Source organism: Herpailurus yagouaroundi, unplaced genomic scaffold (genome assembly GCF_014898765.1).
Source record: "Herpailurus yagouaroundi ecotype Mexico unplaced genomic scaffold, PumYag 141, whole genome shotgun sequence".
Lineage (NCBI taxonomy): Eukaryota > Metazoa > Chordata > Mammalia > Carnivora > Felidae > Herpailurus > Herpailurus yagouaroundi.
Genome location: NW_024412396.1, coordinates 27,157,696 through 27,182,345, shown reverse-complemented (window position 1 = coordinate 27,182,345; position 24,650 = coordinate 27,157,696). Strand labels below are relative to the sequence as shown.

At 38.5% G+C, this 24,650-nt stretch overlaps 1 protein-coding gene across 4 annotated transcripts in view; it reads left to right on the top strand.

The window, feature by feature from the left end:
* L2HGDH (L-2-hydroxyglutarate dehydrogenase) overlaps positions 1-24,650 on the top strand; it is a 44,483-nt gene that overhangs the window by 10,065 nt on the left and 9,768 nt on the right. Inside the window, exons 4-9 of one of the 4 annotated variants that reach the window (XM_040477084.1) lie at positions 1,530-1,661; positions 8,406-8,568; positions 10,503-10,537; positions 16,950-17,117; positions 18,079-18,236; positions 19,708-19,839. In XM_040477084.1, the coding sequence (XP_040333018.1) occupies positions 1,530-1,661; positions 8,406-8,568; positions 10,503-10,537; positions 16,950-17,117; positions 18,079-18,236; positions 19,708-19,839 (788 nt within the window). The remainder of the gene's footprint in view (positions 1-1,529; positions 1,662-8,405; positions 8,569-10,502; positions 10,538-16,949; positions 17,118-18,078; positions 18,237-19,707; positions 19,840-24,650) is intronic. The other 3 variants (XM_040477086.1, XM_040477085.1, XM_040477087.1) reach the window with 3 other exon arrangements.

The following is a 24,650-nucleotide window of genomic DNA, read 5'->3' as shown; positions in this document are numbered from 1 at the left end:
GATCTTACCTCCTGTAATAAATCCCACTTGGTCACAGTGTATAGTTTTTTTATGTTACTTCACTCAGTTTACTATTGTTGTGTTCAGGATTTTTGCATCAATATTATATGGGTCACTGGTCTGCAGTTTTATTTTCTTTTGATATCTGTGTTTGGTTTGGGTATCCGGCTAATACTGGCCTCATAGAATTAGTTAGGACGTATTCCCTCCTCTTCTGTGTTTTGTTGGTTTTTTTTTTTGGGGGGGGGGAGACAGAGTGTAAGCAGGGGAGGGGCAGAGAGTAGGAGACCCAGAATCTGAAGTAGGCTCCAGGCCAACGCTGAACTCATGGGCTGTGAGATCATGACCTGAGCTGAAGTCGGAAGCTTAACTGACTGAGCCACCCAGGTGCCCCTCCTCTCCTGTTTTTGAAAGAGTTTATGCAGAATTGGTATTAATTTTTCTTTAAACATAGGGTATCATTCATGTGTAAAGCCCTTGGGCCTGAGCTTTTCTTTATGGGAAGTTTTAAAGTTACTAATTCAATCTCTTTACTTGTTACAGGTGTATTCAGATTCTTTTTCTTCTTGAGTTAGTTTTAGAAGTTTGTGTTTTTCTATGAACGTTTCCATTTCATTTGGATTATCTAATTTGTTGCCATACAGCTATGTAATTTGTGAATATTTTCAGTCATTCTATGGGTTGTCTTTTCTCTTTCTTGATAGTGTCCTTTGATTCCACTTTTATTTTTGAGGTTAATTATTTGTTGATTTAAATAACCTTTATGCCTTGATTAAAAGTATAATCTCATGAAATTATGGTGACTTCTTGCTGTGAAATAGCAATTTGTGAATCTTAACGTACCTGTGAATATGCATCTCTGCTTTTCTTTTCTAGTAGCTGTTAATTAAGGAAGAAACTACTTCAAAAAGATACTTTGCCTAGAAATAAAATGAAAAAGAATCCTAAGTAAAGTTGATTAATTTACTGTTTTTTTCCCCTTTGCAGTAGAATGCATTAGTAAATATTTTATAATATACTTTATTCTAGGAAATAAAGTGAATAGTTTTTCTGTTAGTGATATCCATTATACTGAATACTACTGTCTTTCTGATATATGGGTATTTTACATTCTCTTATAAAAAGAAGGTCGTTCTGTTTTTCTGTTTGTTTTGTTTTTTGTTTTTGTATTTTAATTGTAAAGACAAAGCCACCTGTGCTTCTCACTCTTTGGGATTGAGGGAGTGATATTGATAACAGTTGCTGTGGCCAAGATTCATGTAGCAACCATGATAGCAGAAGGGGAGATTGAGGCTACATCTAACTTTTGGGGAAAATTTGTTTTAATGCAGTTTTCTTAAGATAACTTTTTTCAGTGGAGGAGGAAATTGAGGTCATGAAGAAAGAGAGAAGTAGATAAAAATCAACTGAATTTGAATCATGCAATAATGTATGATTTTCTGTTGCTTTATCTTTTATAGCTAATAAAAGCTATATGTTTAACTCTATCCATATTCTTTATCTTTTTTGTTTTTTTTTTTTTTTTGAAGCTTATAGTAGCTGTTGAACAAGAAGAAATTCCCAGACTTCAGGCCTTATATGAGAGAGGCCGGCAGAATGGTGTCCAGGGCTTAAGGCTAATCCAACAGGAGGATATAAAAAAGAAGGAGCCATATTGTAGGGTAAGTGATTCACTAACTCTATGTACATGCTCACGGGGATATTTTTGTTTAGGGCTCAGTACTGTGACATGGAGGCTGAGGGTGAATTTATAGGAGGCATGAATTACTGCTTCTGTGACAGTGAGGTGACAGACACAAGAGGGCTTGCCATAAACTGAACACCTGATTTCTTCTTTCTTTGTGAGAAAATACCAAATCTGAAGAACATAAACAAAGGCAAGAGGAGGTCTGAGACCATATGGCATATTGGGAAAGCATTGAACAGTGAGGTATGGTTGAATCCTAGGATATGTAGGGAGAGATAATAGATGTGACTAGAAAGGCAGGATTAGGTGTGTGTAAAAGGCCTGATATTCCTGCTAATAGCTTTGAAATTAGTAGGCATGGGGAGCCACTGAAAATTTTTGAGGAGGGTAGCTACATTATCCATGAGTGTGAAGGGTAGGTTGTAGAGTATCTTGCTTAGAACATGCTATGGGGAGAACAGATCTTTTCTTTAGGAAAGAGACATGAATAATATTTTAATAGTTACTCTGCATATTGACTTTCTTTGATAGTCTTTCAGAGGCTATCAGTCCAACCCCCAGTTCCACTAACTGTTCTAACGAATGGCTGTTATCTCCTGTTCTGCCCGCCCCCTCCATTTTATTGACCATGTACAATAGCAGGACTCTAGGTACCGGTCCTAGAGAATGTGACTTTGAACTCACTGCCAGGCAATGCTTATCAAAAGCTTGGTGTATGGGAAATAAAAACACAATTTATGAGCAGTATCCTGAAGGATAGGTAGACCACTTATTCCCATACACAGTGGCACACCTTCACTGCACTGTTTGTCTCTCCCCATGCTACTCCTCTATCCCAAATTACTCTCCTTGAATTGTTCTTTGGTTTTATGGCGTCAGCCTAAGGAGAAGGTCATTGTGACACCGTGGCCTCTACTGTTAGGATGGGGTCAAGGACATAGGTTGTTCATTTTGTTACCCAACATCTCTCTCTCTGAAAACCCTCAGGAGAAATTTTCCTCAAACTTCATTTCTAAGAATAATTGTGTTCTTTCTGAGCACAGTTGGCTTGTTTTTATCTTACAAACACTGAATCATTTCATTGATTGTGTTGTTGTGTATGTCTTGACTGCCAGGAAGCTAAGAGACACATTTGTGCCCCACTCCTGCCAGATATTTAGGTCCTTAAGCATACGTTTTTATTTTTATGTCTTAACTTCCTTCTTCATTTCCTTATATCTTTCTACTCTCATTTCCTCTCTGCCTTGATTTTTTGTACTTTTTTTCATTTAATCATAACATATAACAATCATAAATGTACAGCTTGGTGAACTTTCATAAACAGCAGAACATTACCAGCCTCGCGGTATTCTCCTCAAGCCCCCTCTATCACTACCTTTCTCTTAAGAGTAAACACTATCCTCGCTTTTTACATCACAGGTTTGAATTGTATTTAAGTGGAATCATGTAGTATGTGCTCATTTTTGACTGAACTTAGTTATAAGTTTATAACTGTAGTTATAAGTTTCCTTGCTGTACTATTAATAGTCCATTGTATGAAGGTAGAGGTCAAGATACATTTTTTTTTCCATATGGATACCCAAATGACCCAGTACAGTTTATCAAAAAGACCATTATTTCCGCATTGCACTGCAGTCTTACCTTTGTGATATCTGGTGACTGTATGTGTGGGCTCTATGTCTGGACTCTGTTCTGTTACATTGTCTCTTGTTTTACCACTACCATAATATCTTAATTACCATAGCTTTTTAGTAGGCTGAAATACCTGGTACAGTAATTGCTTTAGTTTTGTTCTTCAACATTGTCATGGCTGTTCTTGGATCTTTGTATTTCTATATACATTTTAGAATTAATTTGTTAAACTCCACAAGGTAACCTTTTGTGATTTTAATTGAGATGGCATTGAATCTGTAGGGCCATTGGAGACAATTTATATCTTCACAGTATTTAATCTTCCAATCCATCAACATAGTAGATCTACCTATTTATCTGTATCTTCTTTAATTCATTGCAAAAATGTGTTATAATTTTCAGTGCAGAGGTCTTTCATATCTCTTAGTTTCATTTCTAAGTATTTGATGTTTTTGATACTCTCATAAATCGTATTGTTACATAAAGTTCATGTTCTACTTGTATGTTGCAAATGTATGAAAATATAATTGATTTTTGACCTTGCATACATCTTAGTTGTTAAATTCACATATTCTCGTAGTTTGTCTATACTGTATTTTATTCTTTTTTGGATTTTCTATTGACAGTAATGCTGTCTGCAAATAATTCTTTCTTTCCAATTCATATACTTAGCTGGCTCAATATGTAATGCTAGTGTCAAGTGTTTTTAAAAAATTGTTTTTAAACGTTTACCCATTTTTGAGAAAGAGAGAGTGAACAATTGGGGGAGGGGCAGAGAGAGAAGGGCACAGAGGATCTGAAGCAGGCTCTGTGCTGACAGCAGAGAGCCTGATGTGGGGCTTGAACTCACAAATCCTGAGATCATGACCTGAGTCAAAGTCAGACACTTAACTTACTGAGCCACCCAGTCACCCCTGTTTTTTTTGTTTTTATTTTAGAGAGAGCACGCATGAGTGGGGGAGAAGGGCAGGGGGGAGAGAGAGAATCTTAAGCAAGCTCCATTGAGGTGCCCGATGCAGTGGGATCATGACCTGAGTTGAAATCAAGAGCTGGGTGGATGCTCAACCAACTGAACCACCCAGGCACCTCTAGTATATATTGTTTTGTGTTCCTTGTTTGTTTTTACAAGCTGCTTCAAATCTTTTCTGCAAAAAAGACAAGGTAGAAATAGACTTTTTTCCCCTGAAGTTATCTTTACTTGTATAGTTGAAGTTGGGTTTAAATACATGGTTCTCTTGGGGCTCCTGGATGGCTCAGTCAGTTAAGTGTTGGAATTCCACTCAGGTCATGATCTCATGGTTCTTGAGTTTGAGCCTCGCATTGGGCTCTGTGCTGACAGCTCAGAGCCTGGAGGCTGCTTCAGATTCTGTGTCTCCCTCTCTCTCTCTGCTTCTCCCCTGTTCACGCTCTGTCTCTCAAAAATAAATAAATGTTAAAAGAATTTTAAATAAAGAGTTCTGTCTAAAAAAAAAAAAAGAAAGAAACCAGCTTTTCACACATCGTAAGGTTAAAGATGAGTCTGGATATTGTGCTATGCCCCTGATCATGTGATCTTTACGGGTCTCAGAATGAGGTAGATGAGCTATGTGTACATAGATCATCAAATTACATATCTACATGTATTTTTTGTCTTAAAAATGAATAAAGTGATTTAATTACTTTGCCAAGGTCACACAGCTTCTAAAGAGTCCCCTGCCCCCAGATCTGATTCAGAATTGGTATTTCTTCTATTCAGTTCCACCAACATTTTCTTCTTTACTAAATGCCAAATACTATGGTAGGTACTACAGATAAGAAGATGAGGAAGAAATGGTGGTCAACCTAAAGAAAGTTACAGTGTAGCAGAAGATGTAATTTTAATACAGTGATAAGTATTTTGATAGAACTGATACTTGGTTTATATCGATGTACAGAAAAGCTTTTAGCTTCATCCAGGAGTTTAAGAAAGCATTCTTTAGGTGAACCTTCACTTGAAAGATAAGTAAGGAGTGTAACTTATAAAGGAGGTACATCTTGCTTTTCTCTGCGGCCTCTGCAGAACTGATCTACTTTATATAATGCCACATTAGCATTATCTGACACTTTATATAATGGCACATTGTAATTATCTGTGCCTAGATATATTTCATGGTGGCAATGTATAGTGGAAAATACAGTCTGGTTATTTCAGAAAGGTCTCTTGAGTGAATTTCTCCCTTGTCCTTCAACCCTATGCTACTACCAGGACTGGTGGGCAAGATTTCTATGGTATGGGGTCATATCTGTTTCTTCCAGCCTCTCCACAAAGAAAAAATTTATCAGGGCAGCTCTAATAGGTCTCTTTTTGGACCAGGTCTCTTTAAGAAGGAGATTAAATAGGGGCACCTGGGTGGCTTCATTGGTTAAGTGTCTGACTTTGGCTCAGGTTGTGATCTCTCGATTTGTGGGTTTGAGCCCCACATCGAGCTCTGCACTGGCAGTGTGGAGCCTGCATGGGATTCTCTCTGCCCCTGGCCCACACTCTCCCAAAAAAAAAAAAAAGAAAAAAAAAAAAAAAGAAGATTAAATACCAAATACCCCCAAGGGGAGCATCTCGAAAAATTTTTTTAATGCTTATTTATTTTTGAGAGACAGAGGGGATGGGAAGGGCAGAGAGAAGAAGTCACAGAATCCTAAGCAGGTTCGAGGCTCTGAGCTGTCAGCACAGAGCCTGATATGGGGTCCAAACTCAAAAACCACGAAATCATGACCTGAGCCGAAGTGGGATACTTAACTGACTGAGCCACCCAGGCGCCTCCACCTTAGAAAATTTTTAAATGCCTTTGTAAACTTTGACTTTAGAGGATAAGTCTTGCCAATTCTCTGTCTGGGCAAATCCTGATTGCTCACTCTGACCTTAGCTTTCCTGATCTTGCTGCCCTTTCTTAAACACTGTTGGTCAACCACACATTCATCTGTTCCTCTCTCCTCCTGACTGACTTCCAGCTCCCAAATTTCTGTGTCCTGCTTGCCTGGTTCTTTTCCAGCCACCTGACCTGCAGTGGCCTCAGATTTCAAGCTCTGACCTGCTAACCTGTATGGTGCATGCCCAGCCCCCTAGCTGACAGCCAGCCTGTCCACCAGTCCCTTCCTGCGCCAGGGTATTGGATTGCTTAGCAGCAGTGACTCACTCCACCTTACCTTCCCCCAACATTTACGTAGAGTGGGGCACACCAACATCTCATGAGGAGGAGCAAAACCGAGACTAGAAAGAGAAAGAAAAGAAGGCAGACCTTTAAGGGAAGGTAGAGAAGGGGGAATATCTAGTATGTTTAAAGACGGTCCTCAGAAGTTCATTCAGTAAATGTTTGAGTGCCTTCTGTGTGTCAGGCATTGTATTGGGTAATAGGAAAATAAGATGAATATGGAAGATATTTGGGTTTCTAAAAAACTATTGATATGAAGCACTTTTACAGCATGTTTTTGTCCCTCTGTTATCTTATTTGTCATGTCGTTTATGCAAATTGAGTTTTTGTGACTAAACTCTTGGTATTATCCTAAGGTAATTTTTCCAAGGGTATTGTACCCTAAATATTGTTTATAGTTTGAAGTTGGATTATAACTATTGACTTGTGAATTTGGAAGTGGTCAGGCAATATAAGGTCTAATATAAAAATCTTAAACTTGTATCTACTACATTGAGACAGAAGGAATGATTTTTGTGTTTGGCAAATGATCTCATATTCTGGAAGCAAGAATAAAGTTTGCCAAATGTTGCTTTCAATTTGTGACAAGAGACTGTTGTGTGTTTTATGTGCCTTTTACCCCTGGTGTGATCTGGACATTTGGAATTAATGGTCAGGGATGGGTAGCAAAGTTAAAAGCTTTTAAAGGCTAAGCAAGTAAATGTATTGGAGTTGCAGTGGGACTGACTATAAGAATAAGATATTTAAAGTAATACTATCAGATGTTATTGTAAAACTGCAACAACACCAGTTCCCTGCTGGCCAGACAAGAGAATGGTAGCATTTACCAGTCACACTCAGCTTCTCGGCATTAGTTGTACCAGGAACCAGGCTACCACCCTCTTAGGAAAGTTGATTAGCAGAACTGATACACTCACATACACAGTAAGGCAACAGAAAATGATGCTATTCCCAAGGATCCACCAAAATCTAGTCAATACTTGGTATGTGAAATTCTGTTCTTATTCTTTTTCTTTTTAAGTTTATTTTAGAGAGAGAGAGGGTGTGCAAGTCAGGGAGAGGGGCAGAGGGAGGGAGCGAGAATCCTAAGCAGGCTCCACGCTCAGCATGGAGCCCAGTGCAGGGCTCGATCCCATGAACCCAGGATCATGACCAGAGCCAAAATCAAAAGTCAGACACTCAACCAACCGAGCCATTCAGGCGCCCTCTATTCTTATTCTTAAGAATTAGAAAAGGCCAATACACATTCAGCATTTGTTGAAAAAGTTAAACAAGTATGATTGTAGACCATTCATCTGTAGGGTTTAAGCATGTTTTGAGTGGCAAAACAAAAACAAACCCCACAAAACAACAACAAAAAAACTCAGGCTATTAATTTCTTATATTACCTGAAGTGAAAGTTTGCATTAACTATATAAAATCTCCATTCAGCATTTGTAGTCTTGAAGATAAGAGTCTGCAGCAAATTAGATCAATGCTCTGCAAATGTTGTAAAAAGCTAGAACAACTCTGAGTCTTCACTGAATGTGCATGGGAAAATCTCAGTGGAGTTTTTTTAAAACAATCATATGGTGATACAGAATTTGACTCCGAATTTGACTCACTATCAGATATGGTGAGGGATGAATAAAACTGAAAAACTCATTGTAGCAGCCAGAAGAGCCCAGCAAAATTAACTTCCCTAGAGGAGAATTATTTCCTAAGTATAGAGATTTTCTTACTTAGCTAGTATTATTTCTTTATTTACTAGACACTTTATTCAACATCAAATTTAGGCACTGAATTTTTGGCAAGAAATGATAATACATGTGATCCATCAAAGTTAACAGTAAAAAAGTTCAGCCGCAAATAAAATTTATTGAGCAACTATCCTCAATGATTTTTAATTGTATTATCTTGACTTTTTCATAAACCTATCTCAGGGTCTAATGGCTATTGATTGTCCATACACTGGCATTGTGGACTATCGGCAGGTGGCTTTGTCATTTGCCAAGGATTTCCAAGAAGCAGGTGGCTTTGTCTTGACCAATTTTGAAGTAAAAGATATTGAATTGGCTAAAGAAAGTCCTTCAAGAAGTAAAGATGGTAAGCCATCCTTGTCTTTTCTTCTGAATACGAGTATTGACTTCTGAACCAACTTGGAACTAGTTTTGGCTGGCGTGGTGCTGGTGGGAGGGCCTCCAGGAACTAGGCTAAAGTAGGGTGCAAAGCTGGATGCATGTGCAGAAGGGATGAGTGTGAGATTGGACGTGGGAGAACTGGGGCTTCTGGTGAGTCTTGTGCTGATAGAATTTGTCACTGATTGGACACTTCTGATTGGCGCTAAAACCTGAACTGCCAAGGCTGTTAATGGAAAACCAGCCCCCAGACACTTGCTTATTTGTAGGTTACAGTCAAAATTCCTTGGGGATGCTTATTAAAAATGCAGATTTGGGGGCACTTGGCTGACTCAGTTGGAAGAGCATGCAACTCTTGATCTCAGGGTCGTGGGTTTGAGTCCCATGTTAGGTATAGATATTACTTAAAAATGAAATCTTTAAAAAAAAAAAATGCAGGGACACCTGGGTGGCTCAGTTGCTTGAGTATCTGGCTTTTGATTTCAGCTCAAACTTTCTCTCCAGGTAATATGAGAAATTAATAGCCTGAGTTTTTTCTTGTTGTTTTGTGGGGTTTTTTGTTTTTGTTTTTACACTCAAAGCATGCTCAAACTCTACAGATGAATGATCTACAATCATACTTATTTGACATTTTGGAATAAATGTTGATTGTGCAATTGGCCTTTTCTAATTCTTAAGAATAAGAATAGAGGGGTGCCTGAATGGCTCAGTTGGTTGAGTGTCTGACTTTTGATTTTGGCTCTGGTCATGATCCCAGGGTCATGGGATCAAGCCCTGTGTTGGGTTCAGTGCCGAGCGTGGAGCCTGCCTAGGAATCTCTCTCTCTGCCCCTCTACCCCTTTCCCTCATGCTCTCTCCTTTTCTTTCAAAATAAAAAATAATAATAATAAAAGTTAAAAATTTTTAGCATACTCAGTCTTAGTGGATCAGACTATCTGGAGACAGGGCACAACTGTTGTAGACTACTTTGAGCTTGTTTTGTTTTGCTTTGTTGTGGGGATATTTTATTCCTTTTTTTTTTTTTTTAAGTAGGCTTCATGCCCAGCATGGAGCCCAAGGTGGGGCACAAACACAAGATCCTGAGATCAAGATCTGAGCTGAGATCAAGAGTTGAACATTCAACTGATTGAGCTACCCAAGTGCCCTGCTGACAATTTTTTTAAAAACCCAATGAATAGATTTGTAACCTTGAATTTTTTGACATTTTTGCTATTGGGAAATTTGAAGGAGAAAAAGTGTAGTGCTCAGTTCTTCCTTGACAGGTTTTTAAGGAGATCTGAGCCATCTGAATCATTTTCCCAGTGTCCTTCTGAATTGTAATATGATGAACAAAACTGTTAAATAATTAATATTGGTATAGGTAGGTAGCATAAAATCAAATTTATGATACAAATAGATTGTTTCTTTACTTGGTGTACATATGCTTTTTAAGACTTTGAGACCCCATGTGTCTGATTGGGAAATAATTTTATAAATAGTTTATGATTGGAACTTTTTGTGTTGCTTCTCTACACAACCCAGAATCAGCGAAGACTCAGGTTACCTACACTTAGACAAAAAAGCATTCATTAGTCCTTTGTGAAAATACATACTGATTAATGATCTTTTACAAAATTGTTTCTAGGATTGTAGTTCAGAGAAAAGCCAGAACTGCTTGTGTTGGATCTGAAGTGGGGAGTGGTCTATTAGCATAGATTCAGTGAATTAAAACAAGTTTAAAAATATGCCAAGAGTTTTATATATTATCAAATATGAACTAGTTTAATCTTGTTGCTTCATAAAAAGCTTTAGAATGAAAGTGGGAAGCAGAAGAAAATTGTTTAAATTTGATACTAGTATAATATTTCTAATAATGTAGGCCTTATTTTACTAAAAATCTTTCACTAATTCTTTTTTTTTCAGGGATGAAATATCCAATTGTTATAAGGAATACAAAGGTAAAGATTCTTAAGCAAAACTACTTTATCTAATTTAACCCCCCTCCTCCCTCAAAAAGTTTAATCACAGCGCTGTTTTCTATGTGTGTGAATGAATTTTGTATAATGTAGAAGTTGTTCTGAGAGAAATTCTTTGAGGGCAATTCAAAAGCTTGCTTTCTAAGAAGGGTTTCAACTTGGAAATGTATTCACAAAGTGATTGTGCCAGCCAAGAATAGGATTATAAGCACTTGGAGTGTTTAAGGCAACACTGATAAATACTTTATTGCTCCGCCTACTTATCTGCATTTACTTATTAGCTTTCTACCAATTAGAGGACTTTGGTGGCAGGTAGATTGCTGAGAGGGAAATGAACTGGTTTCCTTCACCTCCACGTAGTCTAAAACAAGAGCTATTGGATGGCAGAGAAGCATTACATTTGCTGTGTGTTCTCTGAATGATCAGAGTTCAGTCAGGCAAGTTGAATCATTAATGAGGTTGTAGGATTCATTATAGGAATTAGGCATTACACAATTGTGAGGGCTTCTGGGGAAGCAAAGGCTCAGAAGGGGAGTTGGTAGATCAGAGGCATTTCCAGCCGGTGTGAGAAGCCAAGTGTGTCCAACTGCTAAAGTGGGACTGCAAATGGGAAGCTCATGAGGCTTTCTGGGGGAGCTCTTGCCTCTTACCCAGGCAGTGGGCTAGGGCAACAGTTGGTCAGTAGGATCAGTATTTGGGAAGCAGGGCTAGATATGGAACTGTCATTCCCTGAGCAGTGAGTTTTGTCACCACATTGGACTAGAATGACCTTCAGAGAGTAGTGGCTGCTGCTTTACTTCTGCCTGCCAAATCATATGCAATTCCTATTTTGATCAATTTTAAGTTGGAACCATTACAGGGAAGGGAATTCTGTCAGTTACAGTTCCCACCTTAACCAAATCGACAAAGATAAATGCCTGCAGTCCATTCCTTTACAACTTGGCATTCATTCACACCCCTTTTAACCACATGTAACTTCCAAGTACAGACAGTAGTAAAATTACTGTTCCACCTACAAGATGAAATTATCTTTTATACAACTGAAGACATGGTAACTCTTCGAAAAAGATAGGAAGTCCACTCAATCCATCTTTGGGTGATGTTCATTTCTTTTTAGCTGAGTCACATTCCCTCTTTGAGATCCTTTAACTTAAATATTGAGATACAAGGTTAACCACTATTTAAACTTATTAGATCAATAGTTCTCAATTGGAGGTGATTTTGCTCCTAAGGGGATGATATTTAGCAGTGTCTGGAAGCATTTTTGTTGGTACAACTGATGGAGGGGGTCAGCACTACTGGCATTTAGCAGGTAGTGGCCAGGAATGCTGCTAAACATCCTGCAATGTGAGGAATAGGCCCCTATAACAAAGAGGTATCTGGCCTCAAATGTCTGTGGTACTGAAGTTGAGAAACGCTGTGTTAGATAATGGAGAAATGGTAGAGATGGTATTAATCTCTTTGGGTACCATAACAGAATACCACAGATGAGGTGGCTTAAACAGAAATGTATTTTCTCATAGTTGGAGTCTAAGCAGTCTAAGATCAAGGTGCCATCAGGATTGGTTTCTGATGAGCTCTCTCTTCTTGTCTTGTAGATGGTTGCCTTCTTGCCGTGTCCTCACATGGCTTCTTCTCTGTGCATGCACATGTGCAGAGAGAGAGCAGTCTCTGGTATTTCTTACTCTTATAAGCACACCAGTCCTGTTGGACAGATTAGGTGAGCTCAGTTAATCTTCATTACCTCCCCAAAGGCTCTTGTCTCCGAATGGCCACATTGGGAGCAGAAGCTTCAGTGTATGCCCTTGTGGGGGCAGACACAATTCAGTCCATAACAGTGAGGATAAAGAAAGAATTAATAATATATAGATAGTAATATAGATTACTAATATAGTATATAGATAGTATGTAGATTACTGATATAGATATTAGTAATATATAGATAAATATATTTATTTCAAAGTCAGGAAGAAATATTCATAACTACTACAGTTCATAACCACTACGATCATGTGGTTATAGCTGATATTTATAATTTCCTTCTTTCACTACGTATTCCATAGTTCCTTTGCTCTTGGCAAGCATCTCAGCTGGTCATGTTCCAGTGTGGTGGGATAACTCAAACTTTCATTCCCAAAGTGTCCGTGCAATTAGCAGCCCTGCCTGTTTTGGGTTGTGGTAGTTTCCATTAACTTTTATATCAATCATAGGAGTACTAAGACATGCCCTAGGAGATCTATATTTGGGATGTATTTCTCTTTATCACCCACAAGCTCTCTGTGTGGTAGCAACTCTCATTCTCCTTGAGAGTTATTTTCAGTTTCCCATTAAGTACAGTAATCCCCTCTGCCTGTTCACTGATACAAGGAACTCAAAGTGGCCAGGTATGGCGGTGTCAACTTATAGGTTAATGGAATCAATTTTTTATTCTCTAATGGCAGCATTTCTCCCTTGGGAACTAAGACTTCTAGACATCAGAGCCCAAAGTTGTGAAGATAGAAAGCAAAAATTTCATTAGTGGATTATTCTAATAGTAAGGAGCTACTCCCATTTCTACCTCTTGATTTCTGACTCTGGAGAAACAACACCATATATTAATCATATAGGACATCCTGGAAGACATTGCCCCAGACCTGCAAGGTGTTGCCAGTCAGCTAGTTTTGTTTTGCATCTTCAAAAAACCTGTTTTTCTTTCTGTCACCTAGCAGCTTCAGGATGATGGGGAACGTGGTCAAATCAGTGATCTCCACAAGCATGAGCTTATTGTTACACTTCATTTGTTGTAAAATAAGCTCACTGATCAGAAGTAATGCTTCTGGGCAAAATATCCTAATGGTGAATAAGGCATCCTGTAGGTTCACAGATAGTGGTTTCTTCAGAAGCATTGTGGGCAGGGAAGACAGATTTATATTCAGAACAAGTATCTATTTCAGTGAGGACTAAGTATTGCCCCCCCCCCCTTTTTTTTTAAATAGAAGTGGTTCAGGGACCATATCTTTGGCTCTATTGATCTCTACTATTGGCATATTGAGCATTCAGCCATGGCTATGGACAGACCAGCCTTAGGGAGTAAGTCCATGTTGCTGAACCTATCACCACCTCCATCCTTTTTGCTATAACCATTTAGTTCATGAGGCTATTGGGTAAGGACAGGGATGCCTGGAGAAAGAGGCTAACATCCACAGAGCAGGTCATCTTGTCTACTGATTATCAAAATCTTCATCTGCCATGGTTCCTCTTCAGTGAGCATTCCTATGGAGCTCATATATCTTTTACTCTCTGAGCCTGTTTGGAAAGGTCCATTCATGTACTTTTTTTTTTTTCCAGAGCTCCTTTTCCTAACTAACCAGCCATAGCATTAGTCATTGCACATGAAGCAATATAGATCCATACTTTTAGTCATGTCTCCTTCTAGGTAAGATATATAACAGGTATGGTGTTCAGAGTTCTGCCTACCAGGAAGATTTCCTTTCACTGCAGTCTTTTAGGGTCACTCCTGAGTGGGACTCTGGTTTGTAGCTGTTTACTTTCCAGTGCCAGAATGTTGTGTACAGAACTATTTGTAAATCAAGCCTGTAGTTTTTCTTCTTTGGTCAACTGATCATGGAGAACTTCTCATAGGGCCACAGGAGCAGCTTGAGAAGGAGGAAGTAATTTAGCAGGACTAGGGGCCATGGGAATTTGAGCCACCTGCCTCCACAATCTATGTGTGCCTGCAGGACCTGCACAACCCTAACCTTGTATATTCTGCTACCCCTTGATGACAGGGTACTACTGTAAACACCCAATTTTGTGGCTTGGTGAGTCAGACAACATACACAGTTAATAATGAGTAGTTTACATGGTAACTTAGTGACCTGTGGTCAAGTGTTGAGTCAAAGCCAGAAGTACTTTCTCAAAAGGAAGACAGTTATCTGCAGAGGATGGTATAACTCCTCCAAAATCCTAAAGTTCTGTGCTGTGATTTGGCTATAGGGACCTAGCAAAGTCTCCATAAGACATCACTATTTGCCATAGACACCCTGATTACCATCAGATCCACTGGGTCATGTGGCCCAGGTGACAGTGCATCTAAGATTTCCATTCAAAGAAGGATTAAAAGTCCGTTTCTACTCTTGCCCTCATCGAAGGGCCATCTTCACTAGAGTATGGCATCATGTGATGGAGGATATGCAGGGGCCTCTGGGATGCCAGTGAGTATGTATTTCAACCCCAGATGCTATAACTGTTGCCTTTTATTTGGGCATTAACTTTTAGTATAGTTAGATATAATGTAAAAATTTTGAGTCAGCTTATCAAATTGAACTTCTATGCTTTTATGAGAGGTTAAAGAGATTAAATTAATAAATTTGGGGGGGAGAGGTTTTGCAAACTAAAGATTTATACATATTAGGAAAAAGTTTGTTTTACTTCTGAAATAGCAATAGAGATGCATAGTTTTTTTTTTTTAAAGAGATTTTTGTTTGAACAAATACATCATTTACTGTTTATCTAAATCTCCATTTTGGATGTGAAATTAATGTATTACTGAATTTAGTTATTATTTCATGTGTAGCATAAAATGATTTCAGGGACCTATGATAGGTTTTAGTCATTTCTTCCTTTGGAATTGTTCCTTGAGTTTTTTTTAAATTTTTTTTTCAACGTTTTTAATTTCATTTTTGGGACAGAGAGAGACAGAGCATGAACGGGGGAGGGGCAGAGAGAGAGGGAGACACAGAATCGGAAACAGGCTCCAGGCTCTGAGCCATCAGCCCAGAGTCTGACGCGGGGCTCGAACTCACGGACCGTGAGATCGTGACCTGGCTGAAGTCGGACGCTTAACCGACTGCGCCACCCAGGCGCCCCTGTTCCTTGAGTTTTTTAAAGAGAACTTCTAGGTTGTTGCATACTGGTACCATTCTACAAATTCTCTTATCTTTACATTTATCCAGAGTTGTATTTACAATTTATGTTGCAAGAACAAAAGAATTGCTGACCTTTCAAGTAGGAACTAGTAAATTTATATCACATAAAAATCTTTCTTGTACTTCTGGTATAACTCTAGATGAACAGGAAAGATAGGAACCTATTTAAAAGAAAGCATTTTTTGTTTTTGTTGACATAGCTCTTTTGACTTCAAGGGTTTTTAAACTATTATGGTTTAGTCTAGCTAATTTGACTTCATTACAAAAAAGTTTCATCTGACTTTTGTCTGAAGTGTGAGTTGTATAACTCGAAAAGAAGCTAGGGGTGGGTGGATGACTCAGTCAATTAAGCCTCCCGACTCTTGATTTCTGCTCGGGTCATGATCTCACAGTTGTGGGTTCGAGCTCTGCATAGGGCTCTGTGTTGTCAGCGCGGAGCCTGCTTGGAATTCTCTTTCCCTTTCTGCCCCTCCCCCGCTTTCTCTCTCTCAAAATAAATAACTAAACTTAAAAAAAAAAAGAGGCTTACCTTTGCAGCTAGGCAAAAATAGGATGTAAAGATAGAATAAGGCTGAATCAACAGGGGCTGAAAAGAAATGTTGTTGAGACAGGTAAGAACTCTGAGGCTTCAGAAACAGGTTGTCTGGGAAAGAAGTCTAGGGACAGCAAATTACTTGGAGCAAGGAGGTGCTAGTTGTTTACTCTGTAAAAATTAAAGAGATGGGAATTAAAGTATAGTGGGGAATTGGGGTTAAAGGAAACCATTTAGGAAATAGGGTGGCAAATTGACTAACCCTGGCAGGATAAGGCAGAAAAATATGCAGATGATCGCAAAATAAAATGTATGGGAAAATGCAAACAGCCTAAGATTAGTGGTCTCCTAGTCACTAAAGCAAACCTTGACGATAGTATGTGTTCTCAGTAAATGTGGACTGAAAGGATAACATTTCAAATGTAGCCTCAATTTGCAAAGTAGATATTGATCAGGAAGGAGAAATTGGTTGATGGGTAGGATACAGTTGGAATTGAGCTAGATTATTGAGTGTGAACAACCTGAGAGCAACCGGGTTAACTCCTAGATAAGATGGGAGAAGCTGTCTGAAATACAGAAGAGGCCAAATTGGGGGGAACCATCCAGCTAAATGAAGTTTGTTTCTTAATATAGCAAATAGTTAAGTTTGATGCTAGGTCTTAGTAAAATAGGAGTGTGTGTTTGTCTAATTTAAGTATCCTTGCAGGGTCATTGATTGTATCTCTAAAGTATAAAATTTAAGGTGACATCCTCTTACGTGCCACTACCGTAAGTTTCTAGCTGCTACCTAAATGCTGCAGAACTTCTTTTGCTGATACTTGTATTTGATTTCCTCTTTTGAAAGAAATAGAGAATAGTTCATTTTTGTACCCTTATTATCTTTTCTGTCATCTTTTCCCCCCCTTGACCTATTTTTCTCCTCATTGCTTTCTACTCATATTTTCTTTTGCACTAGGGAGAGGAAGTTCAGTGTCAGTATGTGGTGACATGTGCAGGACTTTACTCTGACCGTATTTCAGAGCTGAGTGGCTGTAATCCTGATCCTCAAATTGTGCCATTCCGAGGAGATTACCTGATTTTGAAGCCAGAAAAATGCTATCTTGTAAAAGGAAATATTTATCCGGTAGGTAATGATGTTTCTGCCTTCTTACCCTTCTCAAGATGACTATGGGCAAAAAGGAAATGAAACAAAAACTTTTACTTGGGTCAGAAGTAAGAGCTATTTTGAAGGGCCTTTTGGGCAAATCTTTCACCAGTTTCTTTTGTCATTAAATCTTTAAATAAATCTTTATCCTAAAATCAGAGTTATGAAATTATAATTAACTGCCCACAAGTCCATGTCTCTAGAAAGCATGAGTGCACCTCAGGAAGGGCTATCAAGAAGGAACCTAATTCTTCCTCCTTTCTGATGAAAGGGGCACTCATAAGGGAACTTTCCCTTACAAGATGCCCAGATACCCAGCTGTCTTTCTTAGTTCATTATCAGTAGGTGCAGGAAAGGGGATGTGGTTACTCTAGTTTCATGGTATAGACAGAACCATTTAAATGAAGAATTCATTCTTCTCTCTGGAACTACTGGGTTGAACCAGGTGAAATTGCCACTGTTCAGCTATTTAATGTTTTTGATGGTGCCAAAACATACATTTCATCTGCCTTAACCTATTGCATTTCCACTTTCCAAAAGCCTGTACTGTAAATGTGTGTTCTTTTTCTGACAGCTCTGAGATTTTACTTGCCAGACACATAGTTGCTAGTTGGTGGGTGAGGGGCTGGGAAGTGGGGAGTAACCTGAACTAGGACAGTTCTCTCTCTTTCTCTCTCTGTCTCTCTCTTTTTATTTTAACCTAGAAAGAGGAACACATGGGACAGTGTATATTGGTATCAATAGTATCAGTGTTTCCCGTGTGGCATTTCTAGGCAGAAGCGTGTATACATAGAAAGAAATATCTGAGTAGCAGATCAAAAGTAATGCAAATTAAATGCATGGGAAGAAAGTGTTTTATATTACCAGTTGCATGTTTGCATGTTTAATAGAATGCAGTTTGAAGTGGGGCTAATAACTCTTTACCATGTTAAATCCATAGGTCCCAGATAGCCGGTTTCCTTTCCTAGGGGTTCATTTCACACCAAGGATGGATGGCAGTATTTGGCTAGGGCCTAATGCAGTTCTTGCCTTTAAACGAGAGGGCTACAGACCCTTTGACTTCAGTGCCAGAGATATTATGGATGTAATTATCAAGAGGTAACTTTATTTACTTAAAAAAATTTTTATATGCTTATATTTTTAAGATGGGAAATTTTGTCTTTCTTGATAATTCTGTATATTGCATAAATCCTCTTATTTGTGATTGGTATGTTGATTTTTTTTTGTAATTAATCTGGATTCAGAGTTTCATGTAATGTTTTAACTACTTAAAGAAAATTCTGATGAGCCAGGGTGGTGTCTTGGTCAAAAAAACAAGACCAGGAGCCAAACACATATCTGACAACCCAAATCTTGTTTGGCTAATCTTCTAGTTGAGTTTGAAAAAAAAAAAAAAAAAAAAGTTTCTTTCAAAATCAGTAGATGGCTTACTTTGATAAGATAATTTCCAACCAGTCACCATCATTTTGAAAACCACTGGAGAAATTGCTGATAACCAGTGTTGTTTCCTTTTGTGGAAAACTGACGATAAATTGTGTTGACCTGTATGGCAGATTCTTTATGGTTGTAAGAACTACTCAGTGAGATATTTTGTTTGGTCCTTTTAATAATGTTGCGCTCTACAGTTTTACATCAAAATCAGTAGAAAATCAGTAGAAAGTTTATTAAGCTATACTAGAGTCTCACCCTTCACTGATTCTGAAACAGGTTTTAGGGTGGGGCTTCCCAGCATGTGTGCTTGTAAAAATACATATACATTTACATAGGCTCTGTAGAGTCTGGCTAGAGGATCTGGAATATTTTACCTCTGGCTGACCAAAGAAAAGTAGGGTAAATATTCCACTTGCTTAATGGCTCTGATTTAAAGATCTGTTAATGCCTTTTAGGTGTGGCTTCGAAAGCACCTAACATTTGCATTAGTAAACCTGTTACAACATGGATGGAGCTAGAGTGTATTATGCTAAGCAAAATAAGTTAGTCAGAGAAAGAAAAATATCATATGATTTCACTCGATGTGAAATTTAAGAAACAAAACAGATGAACATAGGAGAAAGGAAGGAAAAATAAGATAAAAAGAGAGAGGGAGGCAAACCATAAGAAACTCTTAAATACAGAGACAAACTGAGGGTTAATGGCGGTGTGTTGGGTGGGAGGATGGTCTAAATGGGTGATGGGCATTAAGGAGGGCACTTGTTGGGATGAGCACTGGGTGTTAATATGTAAGTGATGAATCATCGCTAAATTCTGTTCCTGAAACCAGTACCACACTATATATTGACTAACTTGAATTTTAATTAAAAAAAAGAAAAGAAAAGAAAAGAAAACCTTGCTGTTGGCAGGCTTCATAGAATCGAGCTTGAAACCAGCATTCCCTGGGAATTTAAGTTTGAAAGGTATTCCTTTGATGAAGTTTCCTTCTTATATTGGCCAAAAGTTGATTTTCTTTTAATACGTGTTTTTTTCTGACTTTGCCTACATTTCTGTGATAAAAATCTCATAGTTGTAAAGATGTTTTATAGTAATAAAGAATTCCTTTCTCTCATAAAGATTTTAAATGTTTTGCTTTCAGTGGCTTGATTAAACTGGTGTTCCAGAATTTTTCCTACGGAGTTAATGAAATGTATAAAGCCTGTTTTCTCAGTGCAACAGTGAAGCACCTTCAAAAGTTTATCCCTGAAATTACTGTCAGTGATATACTTAGGTAAGGAAAAGCTATAAGGATTGCAAATATGGTCATGACCTATGTGAATTTGGCAGGTGGTTCTGACTTGGTGATTCGGTAAGCATACTTTCAGAGTCAGCGTACTCAGTGAATCTTTGTGTGTCCTCTCTTTCCCAGCAAGTTGTTGAATTCCCTTTTTATTGCATGCATTGGGCCTTGCTGCTTCGTGCCCCTTGGTGCCTGAACTAGGTTCATTTATAATTTTCTAGACCACTTTACAGCATTAAACTCAAATCTCCACTGCAGCTGTATTGTGATGCCACTTTTGCCTTCATGTCTAGGTATCACGATAAAAATATCTTGCCTGAAATTTTTTAATCTTCCTGGCTACTTACTCTTGTCATTGCAAAGCCATTTGATTTAAACTCTGTGTGAGATCATTGATCGCTATATTAACTGATTAGGTAATAAACACATAAAAAATTACATTTTGATTACATTTTACAACCTGTTAGACATACTCCTATACATGATATCTTACCTGCTTCCTCTCTTCCTCTTTTGTTCTTTCTTGGGCCCTACTCCGCTCAGGGACTCTAGTTGGAGGACAAAAGTGGGAAGAATGTGGTAACAGTCTGAGTCTTAGTGCTGTAGCGATGTGGGGCCAAGGAAGGATAACTTAAAAAGGAAGGATAACTTTTTTCTCAAGGATAAAAGGCTCTCTGGACTTGAGCTGCACATTGTCCTAAATACCACCCAAGCCAATTTTCTTTTTCCATTTGGTGATATTTTAGGATGTTCGCTTTTTTCCCTGGCCAAGCTACTGTTAGGCCTAATCAGCAGTGTACTTTGAAGTACTCTCTCTCTGTGAATCCATCCCTCCGTGAAACTCTAGGGCACTGAATGTCTGTCTTCTGAGGAACAGCTGCTGAACTTGCCTGGGAAGAGAGCAATAATCATGTCAGCTGTCTCCCTTAGGGGAGCTAAGTGTCCTGGTCTAAATCTGACACTAATGTATCATTCTCAGACCAGCCTCTTTGAATCCTTAGAAGAACTATTAAAACCCAGCTAATGTTTTTACTCTTATCTCTCTCATCGCTTCTACTCACCTCTTGAAATGGCAGGGATAAAAATATCTAGGCTTTCCTTTCTTTCACTCACCTATAAAGAAAAGCCTTTTGTGTTTTCAGTGGTCTGCTTTAGTAGAATTGTTATGTTTTATATCTGAAAATATATTAATCAAATCTGGCATCTGTTACTGCTGTTAATATTCCTTGAATAACACAATAGGTGGACATTGTGAATTCTGTATATAAACAGTTGCAGTGAATTCAGTACCCATATTCTGTTACCACCCTTTCATAGAAGCCTGGGGAAAACTCTTTCAACCAGTGGGTTTCATATGGTAGAACTGGGTTTTAGTGAATATTGCTGTCTCTGAGTGTAAGGTGGTGAATTTCATTTTCCAGTTTCATTAGCATGTAGTAGAAAAGGACACACAGCACTGTAGACAGGTTACATTTAGGGACAAATTTAACCCAATCAGAGAGCATCTCTTTGGAGACAGAGAAGCTGAACACATTCAGCAATTCCATCTTTCCCTTAATTCCTGTAGCTATTAAAAGGAAGAAATTTGGGGCGCCTGAGTGGCTCAGTCGGTAAATGTCCGACTTCGACTCAGGTCATGATCTCATGGCTGGTGAGTTCGAGGTCCCGCATTGGGCTCTGTGCTGACAGCTCAGAGCCTGGAGCCTGCTTCGGATTCTGTGTCCCCTCTATCTCTGTCCCTCCCAGCTTGTACTCTGTCTCTTTCTCTCTCTCAAAAACAAACAAACAAACAAATTTTAAAAGAAGGAAATTATCAGTAACAAAATGGAAGTTGTAGAAAATATATTTGGTAGCATTTATATCAGTTTAAACAATATCATATATAGTTTAGGGATTCTGTATACCATGTGAAAATAGTAATAAGCACGGGAGTCACCTAATGCAGTAGAGTGGTTACCTCTCGGGAGAGGAAGGGATGGGATCAGAGAGCTCCACAGGGGGTTTCTGTCATATCTATAAGCTTTATATCTTAAGCTCTTTGGTAAGAAAATAGGTGTTTGTTATGTTATTCTCTGTACCTTGGTATATGCCTGCAGTATTAAGTCATCATAATAAAATCAGATCGATAGACTTTCCCGCATTATGAAGCTTAAGTCCTACCTGTCTTGCAGCTCAGTGCAGTGGAACCATAAATGCTCTATCATTAATATTGAGGCAGAAGCATATTAAGCAGTTTTAGATAGTAAGAGAACTGAAGCCACACTTTAAGCGGGATGTTTAGCTCAAGAGAGTGTCCTTAAATTGCCACCAAAGGGCATCCAAAAAAATTCCAAAAAGCAAAACCAAAGGGCATCCAGCGTGACTTCTTTCTGCTTAGCCAGAGCATTTGGGGCGATAATTGACCAGTGAACATTGGATTGGAGTGTAAAGTTATAATCTGTCAAGTACATGTGTTAGGTATATAAATTTGTCATTGTTAAATGATGATCTCTAAGGTTCTTAATTTTATCTACGAAGTCCTTTAATTTGTTCTGTGATAAATTTGACGTGGTAATCTAACAGCAGTAAGAGCATAAAAGATGAAGGCACACATGCCAAGATCTCCTTTTTCTTCCCACCCTTTATTTTAAAAAAATGTCTTATTTGGGGAATTGTAAATTTTTAAGCAAGATGTTTTTATGGTGAGTGATAGCTAAAACTATACTATGTCATTGTGAAATGCAAAGGTGAAAGCCAAACAGTTCTATAATTAAAGTGATCTAGATCAAGGTTTCTCAATCTTGGCACTACTAAAATTTTGGCCCAAATAGTTCTTTGCTGTAGGAGACTGTTCAGTTCATTGTGGAATGTTAGCAGCACCTCTAGCCTCTACCCACTAAATGCCAGCAGTACTCTCCTAGTTACAACCAAAAATGTCTCCAGGCATTGCCAAATGTCCCCCAGGGGGCAAAATCTCCCTTGGTTGGGAACATCTAGTCTAGAGTTGGGCAACCCTCATACTACAAAATACCAGAGTCTAGAGAAAATATAAAAATCCCTTGAAATACATATAGCTGTGAATGCAACAAAACAAGGGGCATCCCAGGAGCAAAAACAAAAAGGAAATTGAAAACCCATGTACTAAGAGGAATTGGTGCTGATGCTATTCTGGGTGGAAGGGGGTTAGATTTGCTGATTTTGATATAAATATAACAGTTTTATTTTTAATTGATACATGATTTACATACAGTAAAATATGCAGATCTTAAGTGCTCAACGGATTTTGGCAATTGTATAAGTTCATGTATCTGCCACGTAGAGCAAGATATAAAACATTAGGGACATATGTTTTAACTGTAACTCAAGTGCTGGGAAGGAGGCTTATATATAAAAGGTACAAACTTGGAACTGAGACCCCTGTATAAAGCCAGGGACTCTTGAAGGGCTATACCCTCAGTGAAAAGGAAGTCTAGAAAAAAAAAAAAATCCCCTTAGCACCAGAAAGTGTTAAGGAATATTGTCTGTCCTGGCCTTGGGGGTAGAGGCAATGTTGGATAGGTGCAATCTCCTCTAAAAATTTAGAACCCTGGCCCCGCCCTCACAAGTGCTTAGAGTTTGACTTTGTACCACCACTTGATCTAGGAACCTTAAACTAAGAAGTTAACTTAAAAAGTAGATCCAGGGGGCGCCTGGGTGGCTCAGTCAGTTAAGTGTCCGACTTCGGCTCAGGTCATGATCTCACAGTCTGTGAGTTCGAGCCCCGTGTCGGACTCTGTGCTGACAGCTCAGAGCCTGGAGCCTTTTTCAGATTCTGTGTCTCCCTCTCTCTCTGACCCTCCCCTGTTCGTGCTCTGTCTCTCTCTGTCTCAAAAATAAATAAACGTTAAAAAATTTTTTTTTAATTTTTTTAAATAAAATAAAGAAGATCTAAATAAATGGAGAACCATATTAAGACCACGGATCAGAAGATTCAATGAGGTTAAGATGTCTATTTTATGTCAAATTAATGTATAGATTCAATGCCACCTAAGTCTTACCTAGCAGGCTTTTCTTGTGGACATTGACAAGACAGTTCTAAAATTCATATGGAAGTGCAAAAAGGCTGAGAACACGGCAAACAACTTTGAAAACAAAGAACACATTTGGAGTATTTGCCTTGCTTGGATTCAAGGCTGATGATTAACCACAGTAACCAAAATAGTGTGGATTGGTGTCAGAATAGACAAAGAGATTGATAGATCAGAACAGAGAACCCAGAAATAGACCCAGACATAAATGCTCAATTGATTTTCAACAGAGATGCAGAGACAGTTGAGTGAAGGGAAAAAAAAAATCTTTTGCACAAACGATGCTACAACAATCAGCTATCCATATGTGAAAATGAACTTCTTCACCTCTCACTCCATTCAAACATTAACTCAAAGAGAAGCGTGTAACTAAGCGTAGGACCTAAAACTTTAAAATGTCTATTGTGACCTTGGGTTAGGCAAAAATTTCCCAGAAACAATATCACACATACCATCTAAAAGAGCAAAAATGGATACGTTAGACTGTATCTAAATTAAGAAGATCTATTCTTTAAAAGACACTTTGAAACGACAAGCCACTGTCTTGGAGAAAATATCCAGGGATCACATATCTGATAAAGGAATTGTATTGACAATACATTTTCAGCAACAAGAAAACACAAATCCAACACAGAGGAGGAACGAGAGATTTAAAGAGACAATTCGCCGAAGAAGATCTGTAGATGATGGATAAATGCATTAAAAAGATACTTAAGGGGGCGCCTGGGTGGCGCAGTCGGTTAAGCGTCCGACTTC